Source organism: Sorex fumeus, unplaced genomic scaffold (assembly GCF_029834395.1).
Source record: "Sorex fumeus unplaced genomic scaffold, SorFum_2.1 ptg000003l, whole genome shotgun sequence".
Lineage (NCBI taxonomy): Eukaryota > Metazoa > Chordata > Mammalia > Eulipotyphla > Soricidae > Sorex > Sorex fumeus.
The window spans coordinates 49,390,518-49,410,245 of NW_026606060.1; the positions used below are offsets into that span (position 1 = coordinate 49,390,518).

Sequence of the window (19,728 nt, forward strand, 5' to 3'; positions counted from 1 at the left end):
CCTCAGAATACCTACTTTCCTTTGTTACCCGAGAGCATTATACTTACTACTCTCTTAGTCTCTATTTTTCCCTTGAGAACCACAGCCTGTGGTGCTCAGGGGACCAAATATGTGTTGGGGATTTGAATCAAGTTTTCAGTGACAGATGTATGCAAGGCAAGTACCTTAACCGCTGCTCTGTATTATCTCTCTGGCCCCTGCTCTTTCTCAAAACAATTAATTTACTTTTTTTCGCCCCCCCCCCCCCAACCACAGCTGGTGATGCTTAGAGGTTACTCTTGGCTCCAGGCTCAGGAATTATACCTGGCAATGCTAAAGGCACCATTTGGGATGCCAGGGATTAAACCTGAGTAGTTTATATATAGGACAAAGGTCCTACCCAGTGTACTACCTCTCTAGTCCGTGTTTTTTTTTTTTTCTTTTTGGGTCACACCTGGTGATGCACAGGGGTTACTTCCTGGCTCTGCACTCAGGAATTACTCCTGGCGGTGCTAAGGGGACCATATGGGATGCTGGGAATTGAACCTGGGTCGGCCGCGTGCAAGGCAAACGCCCTACCCACTGTGCTATCTCTCCAGCCCTAGCCCATATTTTTTAAAACTCTTTTTTATATATGCTTAGCTTTCAGTCTAAGGATGATTGACTTTAATAGTCAATGAGAACTGTCCTTTACTTCTGTTTGGTGAACTAAGTCATGAATTCTAAATTTAGCTCCCAATTACTGCTACAGCTATGTTACTGGCCCCCCAGATCTCAGTGCTTACCAAAAATAAACATAAACTTTTGGCTCACTGTTCTATAGAAGTTCTATTTAAGAATGCCAGATGGGTCCATATGAGTTCCACGTGTTTCTCCTTCTAAGGTCAGTAACTACGACATACACATAGAGAAAGACAGAGGACAGTATGTTAACACAAACCAAATAGTAGAAGTGGCTGCTTACATCACATCTGCCAACATTACATTGGCTAAAGTAACTCACATGGCTTGGTGCAAGAGAGACAGGCACTTGATAAGGTCTATATGGGATAAGGCTCTTGATTTGCATGCAGATGACCCTGGTTTGATCTCTTGTGAGTTTCAAAAGAAAGGCAAGGTGGCGCATGGGACTCCAGCACTAGAGCACTTGGTGGCTGAGAACCGTTTCTGGGCCAGCCCATGGTGATGAACTGACTGAAGGACCCGGGAACGGAGAAACAGGGCCCCAGGCTTGTTGATAGTCAGTTTTATTTCTCTCTCCTCCCCAGCATAGTCTGATCTTTCCTCTTATAGCACAATCGTAGTCATAGTTTTGGTATTAGTCCCAGTCATCATAGTTCCATCATTCTAGTTTCCTCATAGACCTCAAAGTCCTCTACTTCTTGTCCTAGTCTAGTTCCCTCTTACCCCTTACAGCGTAGTTATATAGGAATCATGGAGGGTGGGGGTACACATAGGTGGGGTTGAACACGGTCATAACAACAAGCAGAGGTAAAGCCACTCCTTCAGGGGAAGTTCTAGGGAACTAACTCAAGGACAAAATCTCATCTGAGGGTTCTGCACTCCAGGTTACTAGGAGAGGGATTCCATCCATGGTGTATAGCTATCTCCTTTCCTCAGCTAGAAATCCATTTAAACAATCACAGTAAATTTACTTCTTATAATATTTCTGGTCATTTTCTATGAACACAGTAAGAGATATAGTAAGTTTAAAGGTTGGCCCTTCCTGGGGACATCTTGCTATATATTCCAGACCACAGTTGTCAGGCCACGTTACTCTTTCCTAATCCCAGCAAGGTCCTTATTCAGTTACTTCTTTTTGGGTCATGACAGAGTTTGTTCCATGACCATGCTCTTAACTTATTATTCTTATGGTGCTTAGTTTGTCCCCTTTCGATGCCAGGGTAGCTTACAGCTTGCCCTGGGTCCACCCAGTCCCTTCGCCAGGACCCTCCTTTTGGGGGTATTAGGAAATAAAGGCAACTGAGGCTTACGTCAGGTAAATGTGATGGATACCCAGGAGTAAATAGTATTTGGAGTCAGTTAACTGTCATGTTACAAAAGCATAGCATCAACTGTCTTCCTGTGTCTTTACAAAAAGGCCACTGCTAGGGGCTGGAGCGATAGCACAGCAGGTACGGCATTTGCCTTGCACGCGACTGACCCGGGTTTGACTCCCAGTATCCCATATGGTCCCCTGAGCACTGCTAGGAGTAACCCCTGTGCATTGCCAAGGTGACCCAAAAAACAAACAAACAAAAAAACCAAAAATAAAATAATAAACCAAAAAGGCCACTGCTAAACCATGCAAATGACCATTAAGGAAAGAGAAAAGCAACATAGGATTATTAGTGCTTGATAGAACTGGGTGTGCCTCAGGGGCACTGTTGTGGGAGTAACTCAATAAAATAAAGTTCCCTGCAGAAGGAGCAAGGACAATCCAATGAAATCCAATAATCGCTGCCACCCTCTCTGGTCCCAGATCACTGCCAGAAGTGATTCCTGAACAGAGAACCAGGGGTAAGCCTTGAGCATCACTGGATATGGTCCCAAAACAAAAACACCGCCCCCCCCCCCCACCGCCAATAACTCAAAATTAAAAAATCAAGTCACAGGGCTAAGCCCAACAAAGAAAATCACCACCTTCCATAGGCATCTGCTAAACAATAACACCACCAATTAAGGCTTAGCAGAAAGAGATAGAGCAGAAAGAGACTTATTAGTGGGATTGTGATGAGTTAAAAAAAATTAACTTAAATGAAAACCTACTTTTCCCCCCTTATTGTCTATTATTTGAACCACACTTAGTGGTGTTCAGGGGCTACTCCTATTTCAGTGCTCTTGGGTTACTTCCCTATGAAGCTTGGGACGTCATGAGGCTCCAGGGATCAAGCTCGGGGTTCCCTGCATAAAAAGCATGCACTCCAGTCTTTTGAACTATCTTCTGGGTCTATGAAAGCCTACCTTGGAATTAAGTCCTTTCTCCTTTACAGAGTAATAAATATTTTCTTTTATATAATGATGGTTTAACAATGCAAAGCAGTAGCCCTTAAGAATTCTCATAACTGAACAAAATAAAAAGTTGGCAATCTCCTGTCAGCACACCCAATTTTAGGACACTGTACTAATCAACCAAATCTGCAAGTCCACTGAAAGAAAGAGTAATCACAGACCACTGAAGTTAGTTTCAGGTCTCTCAGGCTGTTGTTAACTATTCAGAAGTTACTTCTTGCTTGTAGAGACACTCATCTCTCCCATTTCAAATTTCATTATACCAAATACTTGTGATTAGGGCAGCCTAAGTGTTAGAGAACTAAATGTCTTTACTTCCAGTGATCAAATAAAATTTCTGCCTTAAAAATTTTTGGGGGTTGGAGAAATCGTACAGCAGATAAAGCATTTGCCTTGCATGTGGTCAATCTGGGTTTAATCCCTGGCAATCCACTTGGTTCACTGTGCCCCACCAGGCGTGATCTCTGAGGGCAGAGACAGGAGAAGCCCTGAGCACAGCTGGGTGTGGCTCAAAAACAAAACCCCAAAAAACACAAAAAGAAAAGAAAAAAATATTTCATTTACTCTCCAGAACTATATATGACTTAGTTTTTTAACTCCCGGGACTCTAGAATTTTATGTCATCAACATTTTTTTTATATCCCTTACAATAATAATTTCAACAGGCAGTATGTACAGAATTATAGTCTTATAATCTTATAAACTTAAAGATGAACAATAAGATTAAAATTTAAGAATTAGTGACTTTAGTTTTCAGGGTGAAAGGATACTTTTTCAAGTTTAATATATAATTCTATCAATTTGTTTTTTAATGGGGCTGGAGCGATAGCACAGCAGTAGGGTGCTTGCCTTGTGCGCAGCCAGCCCGGCCGAGCTGGGTTCGATTCCTACACCCCTCTTGGAGAGCCCAGCAAGCTACCGAGAAAATCTCGCCCGTGCGGCAAAGCCTGGCAAGCTACCCGTGACGTATTCAATATGCCAAACACAGTAACAACAATCTCACAATGGAAACGTTACTGGGCCCGCTCGAGCAAATTGATGAACAATGGGAGGACAGTGTTTGGACAGTGTTTGTTTTTTAATGCTGACATTTTCTATTTCTGTTTCTAATTTGTTTCATTAAACCTTCAGAGGTGTATACTATTTATCAGTGTTTACTTGGTTCTGGGATTTTCTTGTATCTTTTTAAATTTGAAAATTCATATATTTTTGTTCTTTAATATTAAAAACATTTGTGGAGAAAAAAGTGAAGTTTAATATGTATATCCTGTTTATAAGACCTAATAATCTTGATACAGATTTATCAAGCATTAAAACCATGCAAAAGCTTTTTTGTTTTGGCTTGGAGTACATGAAAACAGATGATCTCTCTCTAGGGACTAATTCACCTGATTCCACGGCACTCCGACTTCTCAGCTTAATTTTACCTTGTACATCTTTATCTTGTTCTTTACTTATGATATTTTCTGGCTTTAAGCAGCAGTAAAATGTTTTATGTAAGCTTCTTCTGTTACCAACTAGGGGTACTGCGGAAGACTGATACTGAGATATATCCACAGGAAACCTTATATAGCAACTTAGGAAAGTGAGAATAGATTACATTTCCATGAAGCTTGCTATAGGCAAATATTTCTCAATATGGGTGATACTGGCGCTGGGAGTGGGAATGTAGGGGTTCAGACAGAACATCTGGGGTGGCAATGACCTTGGGTGCATTTGGGAGCATTCGTTTTTTGTTTGCTTAAGTAGATTTTCAGGGGGTTGGTCATTTATTTTCCCCTAAAACTTTGCACCTCAGCTAAAATAAATGAGCTTTGCAGTTCATTATTAAACACCAGCCTATGATATGACAAGTGATTTGTAATCCAAATAATCTTGTCTATATTGAATAATTTAACCACATATGGATTTAAAATTCTTATAGATCACTATTTTTAAAGTACTCCTTAATAGTGCAGAAGATAGAGGCACCCAAAAATCAGTAAGAAGATTCCATTAAATAGAATGAGCACTTAAATTCACCAGTTTTGAAATTCTTGCTTGTGCCATGATCACAATTTAAATAATGTGTCCTGTCCTCCCACCCCCCCACCTGCGACACACACACACACACACACACACACACACACACACACACACTCTGGAGAATATACAGAATTTATATTTTCTCTAGTTTTCAAAATACAGTTAAAGATAAAAATTCAAAAATGTACTCTGCATTTAAGCAACATACCTGCAGGTATGATCATCACTCACACTTGCAATTTCTTGGCCTCCTTTGGGATCAAACACCAAACCATTAATGAAATCAGAATGGCCTTCTAAAATCTGACATAAAGAGAAAAGTTAGTATAACACAGGAAAATAACCTACAATATTCCTACCTAATTTTTAACTTCATTACCTTAAAATACGTTCACTGCATGCTTCTCTTTTCCGTAAGGATTTATCAAGCAATCTGCTACTTTTTAAAATTTTTTGTTTTTTTGGGGCCTGAACTTCAGTAAACTGTGTGCAGGCAAACACTCTACCCTCTATACTATCACTTTGGCCTGCAATCTGCTTCTTTAAAAGCCTGATTTATATACATTTCCGGATGGTTTGTCTTAGAAAGAGGTTGATCATATAATACATTAGCATGATCATCCTTTTCTAGTACTTATTTCATATGAAAACATACTTTTAACAGCATTTGTCTTTATATCACTTTCTGTCTCACTTAAGATATCATATAAGTGAAAAAAAATGAGCAAAGAATGTCTACAAACACTGAAACAGAGAAAGCCTCTTTTTTTTTTAACCTCATGCCCTCTTCTGTGGAAATTTATTGTTATCTAATAAACATACAATAGGGACTTCACCTTCAAAGTCTTTGTTCAATGTACTTGTTCAATGTAACTTGTTCAATGTAACTTGTTCAATGTAACTGCCAGTAACAGAGTGTAATAAGCCCTTTATCAAAGCAATCCAGAAATCCTCTTCTAGCTAGAAAAGGAAACAAAATAAGAACTTGCAAGGTGGAGGACTATCTGAGCAGATATGTTCAATTAGTCCATATCTGTATTGTTAAAAACCCATCTGGCACATCTGGATCAGAAACTCAATTTTTTTTGTTTGTTTTATTATTACTGTTGGGCTGGAGGGATAGCACAGCGGGTTGCGTTTTCCTTGCATGTGACTGTCCCTCTTGGAGAGCCCCGCAAGCTACTGAGAGTAGCTTGGCATGGCAGAGCGGCAAGCTCCCCGTGGTGTATTCCATATGCCATAAACAGAAACAACAAGTCTCACAATGGAGATGTTACTGGTGCCCACTCAAGCAAATCGATGAACAACGGGAGGACAGTGCTACAGTGCTATTATTACTATTAATATTTTCTTTTTTAGCCACATCCAGTGGTGCTAATGGCTTACTCTTAGCTTTGTGCTTGGGTATCTCTCCAGACAATGTTCAGAGGACCTTACAGAGGGCCAGGGATCAAACCAGGTCAGCTGTGCCTGGCCCCAAATATTTTATTTGAAAAATGAAATTATTTAATGATGTTTTAGGGTCACTCTCAAGACAGGACTTCAGGGTGACTCCTGGGTGGTAGCTGGAAGAACACATGATGCTGCAGATCACCCCTGAGGCTCTTGCACACAAAGCATCTGCTCAAGCCCTTTGAGCCATTTTTCCAGGCTGAATTTGATCCCGGGATCTAAATAAAGTCTCCAAAATCCAAATTTAATTTTACTCTAAAATTTGACTAAAATGTTTTATTTAGTACTACTTCTATTTCTAACTATATAATTCTATTATCACTAAAAATAAAATAAGATTTGATTCAAGTAATCCTATATATCTTCAACAAGCTTAGGTCGTCCAAATAATTTTCCAAAGTATCACTACTGTCTATAAAACAGATGAAATTAACATTAAACATTTAATGTATAGTTCAGGGAGATAGTAGCAGGCTTAAGGTTCTAGTGCTGCATCATGCTGACCCATGTATGGTTCCTTGAGCACTGGCAGGGGTCACCCTAGAGCACAGAGCCAGAAACAGCATTGCCGCTGTGGCCCAAACACACACATAGTGACTATTGTACGTATCATTATAAATCAATGCCTACATATCCTACATTATACTCACCACTGAAAGTTCAATCTATCCTTCTTTCCTCCATTTATTGACAGGTGAAAATTTTATGTTCCATTTGTGTGTTTATTTACTGACACAGCCACAAAAAAATGAATATATATAGTATAACTAATATATATATCACTCACTGTATATACTTAGAGCATACTTTTTAATATTTTCTAAGTGACAGGAAAGATTTATATCTTATTTTAGTTTTTATAAAATTATTTACATATTTAACTGGAAGGGCTGGAGCGATAGCACAGCGGTAGGGCATTTGCCTTGCACGCAGCCAATATGGCCGACCCGAGTTCGATTCCTCCGTCTCTCTCGGAGAGCCCGGCAAGCTACCGAGAGTATCTCGCCCGCATGGCAGAGCCTGGCAAGCTCCCCGTGACGTATTCGGTATGCCAAACACAGTAACAAGTGTCTCAATGGAGACATTACTGGGCCCGCTCGAGCACATCGAAGAACAATGGGAGGACCGTGACCGTGATTTAACTGGAAACTCAAGGAAAGCTCTTTATAAAAACTTGAAGAGGCTCCAACCCCAACTGAGAACTAATTTCCCCAAGGTGTATTAAGATATACTTAATATATAATTCTGCATATCTTTAAGATGTACAGCTCATTGAATAATACATATGTTATAAAATGCTTTCCATAATAATGTTAGAGAATTCCTCCATTTTCTTAAATAATTACAATTTTTTTTGGTGGTGAAAGAAACCTTCTTTTGAGGGCAGGAGGCTTCCCAAGCAGTAGGGCTCTGAAGCACTGGGAGCCCCCAGGGCCCACCCTGACGGTGTTGCAGGGACTCCAGGATTGTACCTGGGGATGTAGAGGAGGCCATGCAGCGCTGGGGACTGATCCAGGGGGGCATGTGCCAGAACGACTGGCCTATCTCCTGAGCCCTGGTCAAATAGTTAAGGTCCATCTCTGGGAAAATTTTCGGTATTAGATATGGTATTGCTAACTATACTTGTTATGCTTACCTTGTTCATTTTGTGGCTAGAAATATGTGTGCTCTTACTAACATTTTCCCAGACCCCGGCAACCACCATTTTATTATTTTTGGTTTTTTTTTTTAAACTGATTTTTAAAATTCTACATAAGTGAAGTCATGAAGAATTATTCTGTGACTTATTTTATAGGGCTGCTTATTATCCTAATAGATAACACAAATATTACACTCTGTATGTACCATTGTTCTAAATGTTTTGTAAAAGTTAGTCAAGTGCATTCACATAATTCAATGAGGCAGATGTTAGGATTTTCCCCATTTTACAGTTAAGGAAATTAGTATACCAAGAAAACGGAAACTTGACCAAAGTTACACTGTCACTAAGCAGATGACTGGGCTTCCGAGCCGGGTGGCCAACAATCCATGTGTCTATGCTCGTTAACAGTGTTCTGTGCCTGGCCCTTAAATACTCTGACCACTGCTGGGCAGCAATGCACTGCACTGTGCTGACTGTTTGGTCCCTTGATGTCTGATATTGGTTTCAAATCTCTTATATTCCTAAAATACCAATCTCTGAATTTCTAATTCCTCTCCATTTGCTGTGCTTCTCTCACGTTTTACTTTCTTTTTAAGAAGTTTGAACATAGAAACATTTTATGCATAATTCAATGCAACCAAGCAAACAGGAAATGGGATTAACAAGCTGAGGTCCCCGCCAGTCCATGTCCCTAAAACTGAGTGGTACGATGGTCTCTGCAGTGGGTCTCAGGGGCCCCTGAGGGCCTTTCAGCAGTGACTCCCGCATGCACTCCAGTTGCTTGATCTCCCACCTCCTTGCTTGCTTATGTTCCCTCCTTTCACCTCCCAGACACAGTGCCAGTGCAAGCAGACGGGCTGCCCCCCAGGTCTTGGCAGCTCCTGCCTCCTTGTAGGTCCCATACTCCACCAGGCCGTACCCCTTCAGGTAGCCTGTGTTTTACTTTAATAAATGGGAGCAGATTTGTAATCTGCAGTCCTTTGTAAGGACGGTAGTACTGTCCTCCCACTGTTCATCGATTTGCTTGAGCAGGCACCAGTAACGTCTCCATTGTGAGACTTTTTGTTACATTTTTGGCATATTGAATACACCACGGGGAGTTTGCCAGGCTCTGCCGTGCAGGCGGGATACCTTGGTAGCTTGCTAAGCTCTCTGAAAGGGATGGAGGAATCAAACCCTGGTCGGCTGTGTGCAAGGCAAACACCCTACCCACTGTTCTATCGCTTATTCGTAAGGACATAGTTTCTAAAATCTGGTAGAGAGTAGGAGCGACTTATGTTACATAAAGATTATCATGCTTACTCCACTTTGGGATTGAGGCTATGACTTAAGGATAGACTGCATGCCTGGCATGTTTGAGACGTTGGGCTCAATCCCCGGCACTGAAAGAAAAAAGTCAGTTTATATGGGGATTAATCCAATTAGGAAAGAAAAAAATGGGCTGGAGAGAGAGCCCGATGGGCTGGGAAGCCTGTTTCACATGTGGGAGACTCAGGGTTCAATCTCTGGCACTGAATGGTTCCCAAGTACTGGTGAGAGCAACCACAGCAACAGAGGCCCCAGTAACCACTGGATATGGCCCAATCGTCCCACCCCAATTTAAAAAAAAATCAAAATATGCTTTAAACTAAAAGACTTATACATACTTTGTATTCATTTTTTTCTTGAAGATCCGAAGTAAATAATCTAATTTTCAAATCAGCAGCTGAAGTACAAAATCTGGAAGCAAGCAAACAAACAAATCCAAATTTTGAGCTTTCCTCGCACACCAATCATCAAAACTATTAATATAACTCATAACCATGTCTTTAATTTTAAGGGAGGGATTTTTGACAGGAGAATGCTGTGGCCATTGTCAAAATGTTATGTCAGAGAGATGTTGGGGTCCTTTGTGGAGGAAGGTGGGTACATTGGTAATAGGTGTAATGTTGGAATTTTGTGCATGAAAAAGGATTTTTTTTTTTGCTTTTTGGGTCATACCTGGTAATGTATAGGGGTCACTCTTGGCTCTGCACTCAGGAATTATTCCTGGTGGTGCTCAGGGGACCATATGGGATGCTGGGAATTGAACCTGGGTTGGCTACATGCAAGGCAAATGCCCTACTCGATGTGCTATCACTCTAGCCCCCAAAGTTTTTTTTTTTTAAAAAAAAAGAACAACTTGATTTACAAGGTTATCCATAATACAGTTGTTTCAGGCATCCAGGGTTCCAACACTAATCCCATCACCAGTGTGATCTTCCCTCCTCCAATGTCCTCAGGTTTTCCCCACCCCCAACTGGCCTCCTTAGCAGACACAATTTTATATCATATTGCTGTTACAACAAAATGGCAAATGGAATTATCACAAGATAGGTCAATAAAAGTTAATCTGTGATAACTGTTTTATCTCAATGGAGTTACTAAAGTCACTGAGGATTTACTGAGCTGGTCGAGCATTCTGTGCTATTGTTTCCACTCACTGAGTTTGGTGGGCTTCTAAGCAACTTTCCCATCAAGTTTACTGGCTCCTACTGGGCTGTTAATACTGTGAGATCTGGAGGCGCTGCACAGCGGCACAGGAGCTGTGACGCTGGGCTGTTGATATGTTTAGAAGTCACTTTCGGCTGCCCTTGGGCCTCTCTGGGAGGGAGCAGGATCTGCCTGTCTCCACTCTGAGAAGGTCTAAGAGTTTTCAATCTATCTGGGATGATTTAGTCGCTTGCAGTCTAATTACTACATTATTGCAATACTGTTTATAACGGTTTCTCATTATCAAGACATATTAACAGAATTGCACTCCACAGAATCTCAATCAAAAAAAAATTAAGCAAAAACTACTACCTTATGTAATAGTTTTTGAATCCATCCTCTTATAGGATGAATTCTTAAACTATCTTCAGGGGCTGGAGAGATGCCACAGTGACTGGGGTTCTTGCTTTGCACACGGCCGACAAGGATTCAATCTGCATTACCACATATGATCCCTGAGCCCGGCTAGGAGTGAACCCTGAGCACAGAGCCAAGAGTATAAGCCCTGAGCACCAGTGGGTGTAATCCCCAAACTAAAACCTACCAAATAAACAAAACAAATGCATCTTCATTTCAGTCAGGTTAATTATTACCATAAAAATATTGTTTTGGAGCTGATGCAATAATACAGTAGGTGCTTGCCTTACATGTGGCTCCACAGTATCCCATGTGGTCCCCTGAACCCCACCAGGAATGACCCTTGAGTGGCATTGAGAACCAGGAGTAAGTTCTGAGTACTGCTGGGTGTGGCCCTAAAACAATACAAAATACTGCTTATATATATATATATATATATATGTATATATATAAAACAGTATATTTTAGTTTAGTAATTATTCTTCCCACACCAGATAAAGTAATCATTTCACTAATTTCCCAGAGAAATATAAAAGCTAAAAAAACACTGGAAGTACTGAATTCAAATAAGAATTGTTACTGACAAAGAGGAATTGGTCGAAGTCACACTTTTGCATTAAGAGAACATGTCTTTTAATCAGGTACATACAGAACAAAAATTGATTATACTGACAGGTGGGGACATAGCCCAGGGGTGCTACAAAGCTATAAGGAAAGAAAATGGTCGACTGGTAGAAATGTCACCTGGTCTGTGACAAACAATATGGAGAGCTCTCAAAGAAGTAGGAACGGAGCTTCCAACTGACCTGGCCATCCTGCTCCTACAGATCCAACAAATACTAATGCTCACTATAGCTCTGAGAACAGCAGCCAGGATATGGAAGCAACCCAATGGCCAACAACAGGTTAATGAATTAGAGTTGCGGTGCAGATTCACAATGAACTACTAGGTAGTCGTTGGGGAAAATAAAGTTATGCATCTCATGGTTACTCCACTGCAACCAGAGGGAACTGTATGAGTGAAATAAGTCAGCGGCAGAAAGACAAACACAGGATGATCTCAGGCATCAGTGATATACAGAGAAACAAATGAAAGGTTTAGAAGATACCAATCACTAGTAAACCCCAGTCACTAGAATATAGACCTGGAAGGGCCAGGCACTGGGGGAGAGGAACAAAAGTGAAAGGTCTTGAGTACCTGAGTGGTGCTAAAAAGTGGTACCAATATGCACTAAAACCGTCACTGTCAGCCAAAATAATAAAGCAATGGTTGGGGTCGAGGAGGACACAATAGGCCTGAAAGTGACACGGGGAGGGGAGGATCATGAGCACATTAGTGGCAGGGGCATGCAGTAACTTTGTACAGAAATATTAGAAGCTTGAACACTACTGTAATTTAAGGTACCAAATTACAATTTAAAAAAATAATGAAAGAGAAATGAGTGGCAAATAATTATGAGAATGATTTTAAGGGAAGAGAAAGGACTGATTAAGAAGGGCACATGGGGAACTGTGTTGGGAATGTTCCATTTCTTTTTGTTTATTTTTCCTGGGGGCCACACCCAGCAATGCTCAGTGGTTATTCCAGGCTCTGCACTCAGGACTTACTCCTGGTGGTGCTCAGGGGGACCATAAGAGATAACTGGGGATGGAAGCTGTGCAAGGCAAGTGCCCTTCCCGCTATCCTATTGCTCTGGGCCCGAATGTTACATTTCTTGAGTTAAGTGATCACTATACAGGGTGTTTATCTCATAAAAATCATGTTAAATTACATATATTTTTCTGTGTAATTTTGATATACTTACTGTACTTTACATTTACAAATAAAAGGTAAAAATAAATTTAAAACAAAACCTTATTCTGTTTAATTCTCTTCTTTCGCCTCTGTCCTGTACTGTTCTAGGTGCTAATTATTTCCCACTCAGAACAAATAAGTTACCACAAACATTACTAATGTGAGGGTTTCCTAAAGAAAATTACTAGCATGAGGTGGCTAAGTTCAGCAAAAGCATCAGAGAACAAGTAGTGACCAGAATCTAAGAACACTTTAAAAAAAGGATTAATGAAAGAATCTTATTAGGATTCCTCCACCTTCCAAAAAAACAACAGAAAAAAAAACTCAACAAAACCCAACTTTGTGGACAGCATTGTGCTGTTCCACTTTTCTCCAAATCTTTTACTACTTTTGTTTATAAGTAGGGAGTACTGAAGTCATTCTTTAATTAACCCAGAAAACCCCGGAGAACTGAAGTAAGGTGAACAGTTTATTTTCTTGCCAGTAATAAAGAAAAGCAAGCGTGATTAGGAAAAGAGGTAATGATACAGAGCAAAGAATATTTAGTTGTCTTAAGTCAACTAAATACCAACAGTAAACAATTAGGAGGGTACTTGTAGACTAAGATAATAGGTACTGTAGACTAAGCTAAGATGGTAAAAGATACACAAAGTTATCCAGTGATTTTGAAAAAACTACCATCCCAGTCATGAAAAAATTATCTTTGGAATACTGTGGGGAAAAAAAAAGGTAAAATCTGTAGTTTTGTAACTTACATATATAGTTTAACTGTAATTATATATAATCATGTAAAATTATAAATAAAAATGAAAGTATTGAGTATACAATTGACATTTTTCTTTTTATATTTCTGTAACTAAATTCAATATAGTATACTATTTTTATAAAAATATATATAATTTATTTGGAAACAAAACTGTGTTGTCAGCTTGCTCTAAAAATATGGTCGTTAAAATTAATGGCTGGTTAATGTTTTAAATTCATTATTTATATTTAGATAGTTCCAAAAAGGATAGAGGTAGCTTATCAAAATGCAGCAACAACAAAAAAGATAAAACAATACAGCAAATCCATTAAAAGGAGGACAGGAAAACAGGCGCCAAGCAAAACTGGGCGGAAGAAAACGATTTCTATAGCTTTCAAAATCTGCTAGGGAATGCAAGGAGGCTGACTTTATTTAGTTCAGGATCCTGTGAGCACTTCCGTTATAACATAAATGGAAATGGACAGTAGTGGCTACTGACAAGGACTTATGTATATATGTTCACAAGGTTTATATATATATATACACATATATATATCTCAAAAGTCAGTTAGTTAAGACCTATGAAAGCTATAGAAAATAACAGCACATTTCCACAAACTTACAAAAACTTTTTAGATGGAAAATAAAGCTCATGAGGAGTTCTCAATATCAATAGTCATCATGACATGGTACTATCCAGAATATTCAACATCAAAGAGATTGCTAATAATAAATGTTAAACTATGTTGAGCAATTGGAATACCCTTAAATTACTGGTGGGAATATAAAGTAGGAGGACCATTATGGAAATGTCTTAAATGTCTTAAATGTTAGCTATGTATCTACCCCATGATTTAGCAATTCTCCTCCTAAGATAAATGAAACCATACATCCAATAAAAGCTATACAGGGGAATGCTTTTTCAACTTTGGTAGTAATAGGTGAAAACTGGGAACTTTTGTAGAAGAATTGGTTTATACAATGTAATAAATTTTCCTCAAAAATAAAATAATGGAATCCTTTAATCTCATAATTAAAAAATAATTATGCATTAATGTAGGTATACACAATATGAACAAATCTGATGAGCAAAACACAAAAATGTGAATGATTCATAGATATGAAGTTTGAGAATAGGCAAATCTATGATACTTTCATAGAAAATGGGGTATAGACATGAACTGAGGAACATGAAGAATGTTTTAGGGTGACAATTACCATATAATCCCACTGCAATAAATGGTTTACACAAGTGTATTCATTTTCAACACTAATCAAACTGAATTCTCAAGAGCTGAGAATTTGATTATATGTAAATTCTCTCTCTCTCTCTCTTATTGTATGGGGGGTGGTGTCCACACCTGGGGATGTTCCGGGATGACTTCTGGCTCTGCACTCAGAAATTACTCCTGGTGGTGCTTGGGAGGCCATATGGGATGCTGGGGACGTGTGCAAGACCAATGACCTACCATCTGTACTATTATTGTGGCCCCTGTAAATGACCTCTTAATTAAAAAGCAGATTGAGAGCTAATTTATGTTTGCTAAACATTGTTCAACAAAATAAGATATCTCTTGCAGACTTGCTATTGTGGATGTAGGGTTAATTTTGTAACAAATTCTAAACAATTTGACATTACTGCCCTTGTGAAGGCCTCAGAGGTACCCTTTAGCTTTTGTAAAACAGTAGTTCTTTTAAAAAGCTTTCACTGAAAATAAAACAAAAGAATTAGAACTATCATTTTGTGTACCACAGTAACCTTGAAAATGTGATCTTGGCTTATGCATGGGGACAATATACTTGAATAGTAATTCAACCGAATGAATTGAATAGAGCTGTACTTTTCATACGTGGTTATGTCAGTGGAGAATATATGAAGAACTCAAATGATATGGATGAATTTCAGAAAGAACTCTGTAGTGAGGTCCAAACACATCACTGCTTGTGTTGTAGATTTGTATCATAAATCTAGACAATATGCCTACCTCACAAAGTGTCAAAATATTTAATATCTGGAGTTTGGAGAGAAAATGCAAATGAGAAACAAATGTCCCCATGATCCAAGGTTTCAGATCACTTAACACAAAGGATATTAATAAATTTTTAAAAATAATTTGAAACCTACTTGACTACTGGAGGCAATGCATCAAGTCTAGTCTCTGGGCTCCAAGCTATGCCATCAACTCTGACCCCATGCTGGAATGTCCGCAGTGTTTTATATCGAAGTCCTTCAATGTCTGCTTCTTCCTCCTAAGCAGACAGAGTAAATGTTTTAATAATGACAACAAACAAGGCAGTGTATTTCATTATAATAAACAATTTACCACGAGGCCATATATATTCTTTTTAGAAGTTCAAAAGCAGTAGAGAAATGAAGATTTAATGAGTTCACCGACCAACAACAAGCAAATAAACTAGGTCTCACAAAAAAATCTATCCCAGGCAATAGTTTTCAAAGGCTGGTCTGTGCACTGCTAGATGTCTGTAGAAAAAAAGGCCGAAAACTATTGCTCTAAGGCACTTACAAACAGCCAATAATGTTATAATTTATCTTAATTATGGGGCATTTCCCCAGAATAGTCAATGAAACAAACAACTTTACCTGGATTATCAACAGATAGTCTGATAAAATACACTAAGTGAAAAGTTTTGAGAATGTCCAAAGGAACTCTGTTTGGGACTTAATTGCGCCCCGGCCCTTTAATGAGTATCAGTGATTTTCACAGTAGTTCATATATGAACTTATAAATAAGTACACATATTATATAAACACTATATACTTATATGTACTACTGTATATAAGCCCAGTCTACAGATACGAACATACAAATAACAACATAGTTAAGTTAGCCTGGTGGATACTTGACTCTTGGTACTTAGGAGCTTAATAAAAGTCAGGTTATTAGCTTTAGTTCAGTAATGACTAAAATAATTTCCTCATGGAGAGACAAAGGGAAAAAAATGAATCCTAAAATTCAAGTCACCTATGTCTGGCAGTATGATCAATAACCCGAGAATCTTCCCATGACAAAAACACAAAATTCTACATTCAGATAAGCATCTCCGCATGGAGGCAGGCAGTCACTAGACGGCCACCGCCTACCACTGATAACTAAAAGTTTCAGTTGACAAGCCGACTGCCTGGTGCAAAGGAAGATCCAGATCACAGACCTCTGCATAGATCCAGCACCTTCAAAGGGGATGGAGGGAAAAACCAACCCCAAATTAAAACTGCCATGGAAAAGATGTGCCATGGGTAAAAGTTAAGAAAAGTCTCTGTGAGAAATCTCAAATGATTAGCTGGTCCTAATGTGAGTCTGGGACTTTGAATTCACTTAGTTATGCATTTCAGAAAATGACAATTTATTAAAAATGGTCAGTCATATGTTAGGAGTTGGTCAAGTTTTTAACAAAGATTACCTCTTGTGGGTGAGAAAGAATGGCATTGAAGTAAGAATAATCAGAGGATTTCAAAAAAATTGTCAATGCTCTGTTTCTTAGGCAGAGAATACAGGGACTGATTTTATTATTTTTTATGCTTTTATATAGAGCACTGTAGCACTGCCCTCCCATTTTTCATCGATTTGCTCAAGCGGGCACCAGTAACGTTTCCATTGTGAGACTTGTTACTGTTTTTGGCATAAGGAATATACCACAAGGAGCTTGCTAGGCTCTGCCATGTGGGCGGGATACTCTCAGTAGCTTGCTGGGCTCTTTGAGAGGGACGGAGGAATCGAACCTGGGTCAGCTGCTTGCAAGGCAAACGTCCTACCTGCCGTGATTAAAATATTTTATAAGCTTAAAATATTTCAATTTAATAAACACAACTATTGTTACTTAAGTCACCTTTTAGGAGTTGGAGTAATTTTTGTCATAAACAATAATTTTTATGACAAAGTTATTCAAGGAATCTTCTGTACTGACTACAATAATCTTCTAAAATAATTTGTAGGCTCTGAAATATCATCAGGGGGGAAAAAAGAGCAAGTAAAACTTAATATTTAATGGAATAAGACAGGAATTATCTGAAGGCTGTTCTGAGAATTCCAAACAACCTGATTCTAAATGCAGTTTTATAATGTGAATTTTTAACAGAATCCTAGAGTGGATGTATTGATTTTTTTCTGGGATAGTCTTTGGAATTCTAGCAAAGTCATTTCAGTATTTTACACAAATCTTTCTCTACATAATTCACATACCCCTTGAAAATTACTTCAAATTTCAGGTGAACCGAAGAGCTAACACTGAAGAGTTAACATCAAAACATCTTTCCATGAATGAGAAAATAGGAATAAAAATACATTTATCAAGGAAAGAAACACACTGTCAAATATTATTACTTTATAATTGCATGTATAAGAACTGCATAGCTAACAGCCAGATATGCCAAGATAGCAACCACTAAGCAATTTAAAAATAAGTTTTTGAGCCTAATCATAGCTGACTTCATAGCTTGGGTTACATCTACTTTTCCACACTTGACAAATCAATCTTCGGAAAATGAAGTTTTTAACCATCCAAAGACATTATTTTGCTACTGTAACAATGGTGTTGACAATTAGGTACTGTGGCTGGTAAAAATATTGGGTGGTCATGGGGATAAGAAATCCCAGGGACTGAAGAGCCCTAAGCTTTAGGTATTAACAGTGAAAGCGTTTTTTCCTGGCACCAGTGCCTGCCATTGGAGCCAGACTGAAAGGCCAGGGTGTGTGTGGTATAGGCAGAGATGAATGCTATTTTGGGTTTAGACGAGGGTGTAGGCAGTATTGTATAGGCAGGAAATTAAGATACTTCGGAAAACTTGCCATAACACAAATTACACAAGGTTCCAGCATATTTGAGGTTGGGGCAAAGCCAGGTTAAAGAAAGGGCTAGCTTCAGGGTTTGAAATTGGCTAACTTTCCCACCACACTTGTTTAAAGACAAATACAGAGTTTTAGTTGAGACTAAAATTTACCTACTTCACTTTCATCTAATGCTCAGTTTTCTTAGAAAATTTTGCCTAAGTTTTCTCTGAATGCTGTTAGTAGGAAGAAACTGACTACTTCTTGTAAGGAACTTACTCAGTTTGGGGTGGTTCTAATTATTAGATGAGTTCTCCTAAGAAGTAAACTGAATCTATCTCCATATAAATTATACTCAATGCTTGAAATTCTGCTCTCTGGAGATATAGAGAGTTCAGCAGGCCAGTGAAGGTGACTATCTGGCAATAGCTGATCTTGTCTGGGTAAAAATTCAAAGAAGATTCGGCACTAGTTTTAAAACATCACCAGGTGAACCACTTAAGCAGATCTGGTAGTGACAACTTTAGCCATAAAGAAATGACAACACAAAACCTGTGTCACTACTCTAATTCAAATCCCTCTTCAATTTTTAAATATTTTAATACCACTCTGAAATTTCTCTGCAAAAACATTATCTCCTTTAAATCAGAATGTACACCTGAGTACTAAGCATTAACCAATCCTGTCAATTTAGAGGGGATACAGAGCTGTGGAGTTCAGCGTGAGAACTAGTAGCTGAGATCTGTGTATTTTATGATTTACAAAATGCATTTATCAATGACTTACTGTCAAATTTTATTATTCATAGTTGCATGTATTCTACTTCATAACAGCAGATTCGAAAGACTTAGTATAAGAAAAGTAGTTCAGTAAGGGGGGGTGGTAGGAGAGAGCTCATTGGGCTGGAATGCATGCGTGCTTTGCCCACATTAATCCCTGGCACATGGTCCCTTGAACACCGCCAGGCGAACGCCTTAAGCAGAGCTGGTAGTAGGCCTTGATTACCACTGGATGAGACCCAAAATAACACATTCTTAAAATGAATTTATCTACTGGTTATATGAGATCTTTTTGTTTGGACCTGCTGGGTTAAAATTTGAATTACTAAATTATTTCATCTGGGGCCTGGGAGGGCTCAAAGGGCTAGTGTATGCTTTGTATTCAGGAGCCCTGGGTTGGATTCCTGGGAGGTAGAGGTACCCTGGAGTAATATGCTGTGAGTAATCTCTGAGTACCAGTGGGTGTGGGCCCCTCTCCCCAATTATTTCACTTTTCATCTCCCCCTCTCCATCCATCATCTCTGCCTTTCTTTTCATTTGATTTTTGTCCCTTTCTTGACTTTATTCCCCAATAACATTTCTTAGTTATACATAAACTAGACAGAAAGTGTATTATTTTCAGTATTTTAAAATGTACTTCTACTTTC

The 19,728-nt window shown here is 38.9% G+C and overlaps 1 protein-coding gene across 1 annotated transcript in view; it reads right to left on the reverse strand.

The window, feature by feature from the left end:
- The window catches only part of NUP37 (nucleoporin 37), a 50,038-nt gene that overhangs the window by 27,135 nt on the left and 3,175 nt on the right, over positions 1–19,728 (reverse strand). Inside the window, exons 3-5 of the mRNA XM_056117481.1 lie at positions 15,644–15,768; positions 9,757–9,829; positions 5,225–5,319 (exon numbers count right to left, since the gene is read on the reverse strand). Of these exons, the coding sequence (XP_055973456.1) occupies positions 5,225–5,319; positions 9,757–9,829; positions 15,644–15,768 (293 nt within the window). The remainder of the gene's footprint in view (positions 1–5,224; positions 5,320–9,756; positions 9,830–15,643; positions 15,769–19,728) is intronic.